This window comes from Tupaia chinensis, unplaced genomic scaffold, assembly GCF_000334495.1.
Source record: "Tupaia chinensis unplaced genomic scaffold, TupChi_1.0 Scaffold000685_1, whole genome shotgun sequence".
Classification (NCBI taxonomy): Eukaryota; Metazoa; Chordata; class Mammalia; order Scandentia; family Tupaiidae; genus Tupaia; species Tupaia belangeri.
Window position 1 is genome coordinate 2,810,623 of NW_006160208.1, and position 6,864 is coordinate 2,817,486.

Here is a 6,864-nt window from a genome sequence, read left to right on the forward strand (position 1 = left end):
TGGCCATGCCGTAGTCCCTTCTCCTTCACTCTCCTCCTGGGTTTTTGAGCATGCACACTCATGTGCCCAGCATATTTTTCAAGCTGTCAGGTCTGGGACTCGAACTGTGCATTCAGCCATGTGGGATCCAGTGCCTTAACCACCACACCATCTGCTGGCTCACTTATAATTTTTTAAACTCATTTTCTGTGCTTTACTTTTGTCTGTTTGCTCTTTTTTTTTTTTAATTTTTTTTTTTTTTTAAAAAGGACCCCAAGTGAATGCAGTGTTCTCATTCTCATAAACTATGTCTTCTTGACTTTTGATGCAACAATTCTGCATGGCTGCTTGATTTCATTTCAACAAAGCAAACTTTCCTAGTTATTGTTCTGATTATAGTTACCAATATTAAATAACTGTTAATGGTTCGATAATGTTTACGGGCCACAACATAAGTAGATCTGATAAGTGAAGTTTATATAGTATTAATTCTTTTTGCTCACTCAGAATAATCTCAGACCTAAAATTAGACTTTTGCCTTAGGTTTAGGTACTTATTTTACATAAACCTTTGGAGGGAAAAACACAAAAATTTTTCTGCTTTTCTTTCTTCTTTCTTGGTTCAGGTGCTGATGGAACTGCTGCTAATAGAACTGTGTCCCGAGCTGAAAGCTCATTTAGATCAACTTAAAGCTGGTCAAGTTTGAGACAGCACACACACACCACCAGAGAAATGTCTGTGTAATAATAGACATGAAACATTTTCCTCTTACCACAGAGGGCCTGAATGAGAACCATATCTATCTTTATTTTCGTCCCCTCCCTCTAGTTTTATGTGAAACATGCAGAATTAGGGGGCAGGTGGACTTGATGCTATAGTAGGCAACAGAAAAAATAACTTGTTTATTGATTTTTATTTAAATAATAGACTTAAAGTTCAATATACGGATTGAAATACAAATGTTAATATGTGAAAGAACCTAGGAAATATTTTAAATATTTATGAAAACAGTTTTGTTTTAAATGAACTATGACTATTGTACAGTTAATTTCCTCACTGAGGACCGAACATTCCTGTATCATTTCATGTGTGTTGAAGAACATTGTTGTGCAATGCTTTATGTAAAGTTATTGTGAAATTTTTATTGTCTTTATTTTTACCAAAGATTTCCCATAGTTTGAAGCATTTGAAGCAATAAAATATAAAAATGAATCATGACGTTTAAGATGCTTATATCTCAAAAAGCAAGAGTTGAAACACTTCAGAAAATTTAAATATTTGAGTCCCTTTTTTTATTTTTTGTTAAAAAAAAATCATGCACAAAAGAACTTCTGCAAGGAAGTATAAACCGTGCTGCCTTTCTCCAGAAACAGAATAAACACTCGAGCTATTAGTGCCTTTTAGTGAGTGAAAGGAGCCAATTAGTGCTTCAAATGAGGCATTCAGGAGGGAGGATGCTGGCTGAGTATGGGCAGGGATGAGGTAGGCAATCAGAAAGGCGAGGGACTTCTTCTCCGGGGCAGTATATGTATATATATTTTTCTCAAATGTATATCGCCATACAGTTTTGGGCATATGGACTTACTGTTTTTACTGTTCCTTTTTGCTTTCATAGATGTCATTGATATAAAGAAAGCCTTGTACTAATTTAACTTTTAATATTTACTTGTAGTTCTTGCATTGTTACATGATTTCACTGAGTTTTTTCACTTTTTTTTTTTGAGAGATTGTATTTTGCTATGGGGCACATACATGACATACATTCACCAGAAAGACAGAGACAGAGAGACTGAAAGTGAGATATCATCTCCTGGGGGGATGGCCACACCACAATCCCTTCTCCTCCATTCTCCTTTTGGATTTTGGGCACACATGCACGTGCACCTGCCGTGAGTTTTAAGCTGTGGGGTCTGGAACTCAAGCCGCTGTCAATCATGTGGGAGTCCAGTGACATGACCATTATGCCATCTGTTGATCCTCCCCCCCCCCTTGGTTTTGCTATGGAGTGTGAGGGCTTGCCAGACACAGAGGAAAAGTGAGGAAACCCCCAGGGTGATGATCACGGCACAGTCCCTTCTCCTCCAATCTTCTCCCAGGGATTATCAGCATGCATGCACACACATGTGGTATGATTTGTAAGCCACCAGGTCTGGGACTCAAACCGCACAGCCAGCCATGTGGGATCCAGTGCTTTAACCTCCATGCCACCTGCTGGCCCTTTTGTCCACATTTTTCTTGCATTGAAATATATCTAGGCTCTCAAATATTTAGAAAATGAGCCAAAGCACAAAGGAACATCTTGCTTTAAATGAATAACTTATGAATATTCATCATGAATATAGCAGTTGTTTTACTAATTAAAATCTTTGAGGGAGGATTTAGAGGGGCAAAATTTTAAGTAATTTCTTAAATCTGCTTTTTTTAAGGTTTATAATAATTTAACCAATTGTTTATAAAAATCTTTTTTAAGAATTTAAGATGTCCCAGAGACTTAACTGCATTTTTAGCTTAGTAACTTTAGAAGTGGAAGTGCTACACACTTATAAAAAAACGTTATTTAAAAGTTTGATTCTTAAATTTGTTTGGGCCTTGATTTTGTCTATTTTAAATTTAAAAAAAGTAAATGACAAAAAAATTAAAATTTTGTTATTCAAAATTCATTAAAAAAATTAAGGCCCAAAGAAATGTAAAGCCTTAAACTTTTTTTTTCTTTTTAAGTTTTGCTGTAGGGTACATGCACTTGTTGGAAAAAGAGAGAGAGAGCGAGAGAGAGAAAAGCCATTTTTCCTGGGGAGGATGTTCATGCCACAATCCTTTCTCCTTCATTCCTCTCTGAGGATTTTCAGAACACATGCACAAATACTTGGTATGTTTCTCAAACCATCAGGTCCAGGGTTCAAGCTGTGTGATGGTCATGTGGGATCCAGCCACCTTAACCACCATACCACCAGCTGGCCCAGGAGTGCAACTATCAATTGATGGTAAGTTGGTAGTATTCATACTTCTGAATTCACTGAACTAAAACTGTTAAGTTTTTTGGGAGGAGGGGTTAATGTATATAAGAAAGGAAGAAAGATACTTGCTTTATGGATTGGTTTTACTATTTGGAATAGTTGAGATCCATCTTCCAAAAGTTGGATGCTATGCCTAAGTTTCAGGTTACAAAAACTACAACATACGCATTCAAGAACGGAAGTAACATGTCATCTGTTGTAAAATACCAAGGATGATGTAACTTGGAATATAGAAAATAACCAAATACAGCTACTATAAAAATACATACATTGTATTGTGTTAGAGTTGATGTTCTTTTGTGGAGATGCACTGTGGTCTAAATTCTCTGACGAATAAGTAAGCGGTGAAGTTCATCTGCCAACACAGGATTCAGACGACAAGCCTTAAAACCAAATAGAGTCACTGATTTAGATACATTGTAACCGCTCAGTATCTTTTTTTTTTCTTTCTTTTCAAATTTGTTTTTAAGATAATAAAGTACAATTAATGTAAAGGGAATTTCTTAATGAAGCTACTTTCTCTTTCCTAATGGAAATAAGAGAATCTCAAACTTGACCTATACAAAATATATCATACTCAAAATAACCATTTTATTGTCACTTAAAAGAGAGAAAATTTTATCAGTGCAAGAATAAAGGGAGCTGAATGTCGATGATTGATGCCGTTCTATGCTATGAATTATTCAAATAAGTAAAATGGAAAACAAAGACGCTTGGCCTCAAACTTTGGGATCTCCTTTGAATAGCAGCATCTCTGATAATCATATTTTAAATTTTGCAGTTAATTTTATTATACCTACTAAAGTAAGAAGCGTGAGGCGCATACTTTCTAGCGTGTCAAGAATTTGGGGGAGAGATCAGAGGTTATGTCATTCAATCCCTACTCCGGGCAAAAATCATCCCTTCAGTACCCATGACAGTTGGCCACTAGGTACTTGCTGGCTTGTTTTTTAATGGCAGGAAGTCATCACCTTACACAGGTCAAATATCCCTTATCCAAAATGCTTGGGACCCAAATCTAAACCCAGAATTCATTTATGTTTTGTATACACCTTAGACACATAGCCTGAAGATAATTTTATACAATATTGTATTGCAGCATTTTGAACTGTCACATGAGGTCAGGTATGGAATTTTCCACTTGTGCATCATATTGGTGCTCAAAAAGTTTTGGATTTTGGAGCATTTCAGATTTTGGATCCTTAAACGTTGTATTAAAAGATTTTCTTTATATTAAGCTAAGATTTCCTTCCGTGCACTTTGGTGTCGTTGAAGGATGCTAGGAGAACATACAGTGTAACCCTGGTTTCATAGAAACCCGAAGAGGCAACGCAGTTGACAGTCACGCGGCGGCCTGATAGTGGTAGAACTGAGGCCAGGGCCAGGTGTGGTCTCCTGAGTTTAGGTCCACCGTTCACCCTCTTACTGCTTTAGACATTTCCATAACACAATGTCCTTGGCTCTAATTCTCTCCTTACCTCACAGTCCCTTCGATGCTCCATCAGTCAGTAAAGATTACCATCAGGACCTTTCACTATGGCCCTTTCACTGTGAATGAAACATTTTCAGTTTCTCTTATGCCTGATGTGACAGGATTCCAGATTCTTCACTGGTTTACTGCCACTAAAAGGTCTCCATTTTATCAGTCTCTCCCATAAGATGCAGTGGCCAAAATTGAGTACAATATTCTAGATGTGGTCTTATTAGTACAGAGTCATGGGGTTATTATTTTCTGTCATATGAAAAATAGCTCCAAGATTATAATGTCTGTTTTGCTCTTTTATTTGAGATGAATAACCACATTTCCAGGTATTTTTTACTCCCTTTTCTCTGTTTACATTTATTTTGAAAGAATACTAAGAATAGCATGGAACCCGAAATGAACTTGGCTTGGAAATTGGTATAATACAGACTGTATTTTGATTTTTTAAAAGATAACAAAGACAATTATTATAAGTCATACTAATAGGATGGTGTGGTGTAAGTATCTCAAAGGTCGGTTGTATTTGGTTTTGTACTGTGTTCCTCTATGTATGTGTTAATGTGGGCTTGATGCTTTGGAAAGTTTTATTTTATTGCCAGAAGGCTTTGGTTCACCAAAGAGAGATGGGGAGACAGAGAGGGAGAGGGAGGAAAGCACATTCCATCTGTGTGCATCACTGCAATTTCTGCTCCATTTTTCCATCCTGTTAATTTGGGACATGCACCACACACCCAGCATGTTTCTCGAGCAACTGAGACTTGAACTACATAATCAGTTACCTGGGATCTGGCTCTGTTAACCACTAGACTGGGGCTGCCCTGGAAATTTTCATCTCAAATAAAATACTTCTAGGGTTCCCAAACTTGCCCGCTTCTTGCCATCTGTTGGGGAATTTTCGGCAAATATACACGTGTCTTACTCCCAGGAATCATAATTTCATTGTTCTAATATAAGGTCTTGCTTTATTTTTAAAAGACCCTCAGGTGATTTTAGTACACAGACAAGTCTGGGAACCATGGTAGCTATACCAGATTCATACAGGAGACTCAGAAAATTGTCCTTGCCTTGTACCCTCTGCTCAAGCTGAGCAATTTGTGCATGATGTGAACTGCTTTACAGTTTATTGTGATGTAATTCTAACTTGGACTCATAGATGTCATGAACCTAAGGTGTGTACAGTTCTTTTTTGGAGGGAGGAGCGGGAAATTTGCCATAGGGAGAGGGATAGAGGGAAAAGGAGAAATCATGCCTCACCCGGGGGAATGGCCATACCGCAATCCTTTCTCTTCCAGTCTCCTCTTAGGATTCTGGGCACACACACGTGCCTAATGTGATTTTGAAGCCATCGGGCCAGGGGCTCGAACCATAGTCGGCCATGTGGTTGTCCAATTTCTCAACCACTATACCCCCATTGGCCCCCAGCATACACAGTTGTTTTTGTTTTTTTTTTTAAGAATTCACTTATAGTGAGACAGCTCCATGGCTCCTGCAATCTAGCCATTTGGGTAGAAAGGAAGATGTCCCACTGATAACTGGGCCTCCAGCATCCAAAACTCGCGTGAACAGCCCTTCTTCAAAAGACAGACAGCTCCATGGCTCCTGCGATCTAGCCATTTGGGTAGAAAGGAAGATGTCCCACTGATAACTGGGCCTCCAGCATCCAAAACTCGCGTGGTAGGAAGATCCCTTTCAAGTCTCCTGTCTCTATCTGCCTTTGTCTCTCTCTACGCCTGTCTCTGTCCTCTCTGTCGCTCTCGCTCTCTCTTTTTTTTAATTTTTTACTTTTTAGAATTTTTTTAAGGTGAGGCATTTTACAGGGCCCTTGGCCCCTCCTACCTAGCCCTTTATCTTGTTAATAATCCCCTCTCCTCCTCCCAGAACAGCCCTTCTTCAAGAGACAGCCAGCTCCAAGGCTCCTGAGATCTAGCCCTTTCACGCGGCATGCTAGCACGCCGCGAGGTTTTCTAATTTTTTAGTTTTATTGAAATTTTTTGAATATTAATTTTTCTTTTTAAATTTATTTAAAAGTTTTTCTCTTCTTTTTTCACTGTTTCTTGTCTGTTTTTTTGCTGTTGTTGGTATCGTTTCCCTCTCTCTGCTTCCTTTTCTGCACACTCCTCAACCCTCAGATTGAACTTCCAAGTTTGGGAAGAAACCGACCATCCACCAGATGACTAGAAATCGCTGCAGGACCACAAGAAATATGGGGAAGCAGGAAAATACCTCTCCCACAAGGGAAAAGGATAGCTCCTCTTTATCCACACACAGTTCAATGGAAATCATGGAAATGTCTGATAAAGAATTCAGAACATTCATAATGGCAAAGCTAACAGAGATGGAAGAGAAGAGAGACAAGGAACTGCTGAAGAGGAAGGAGAAAGGAATTGA

The 6,864-nt window shown here is 38.4% G+C and overlaps 2 protein-coding genes across 5 annotated transcripts in view; one reads left to right on the forward strand and one right to left on the reverse strand.

Moving 5' to 3' along the window:
- Positions 1-1,166, forward strand: part of SNX25 (sorting nexin 25) — a 144,928-nt gene extending 143,762 nt beyond the window's left edge. For both annotated transcript variants that reach the window (XM_006160453.3, XM_014592394.2), the window contains one exon: positions 605-1,166. In XM_006160453.3, the coding sequence (XP_006160515.1) occupies positions 605-685 (81 nt within the window). In that variant the 3' untranslated portion in view covers positions 686-1,166. The remainder of the gene's footprint in view (positions 1-604) is intronic.
- LRP2BP (LRP2 binding protein) overlaps positions 1-6,864 on the reverse strand; it is a 48,834-nt gene that overhangs the window by 5,212 nt on the left and 36,758 nt on the right. For all 3 annotated transcript variants that reach the window (XM_006160451.2, XM_006160452.3, XM_006160450.2), the window contains exon 9: positions 3,263-3,376. In XM_006160451.2, coding sequence (XP_006160513.1) covers positions 3,311-3,376 — 66 coding nt within the window. In that variant the 3' untranslated portion in view covers positions 3,263-3,310. The remainder of the gene's footprint in view (positions 1-3,262; positions 3,377-6,864) is intronic.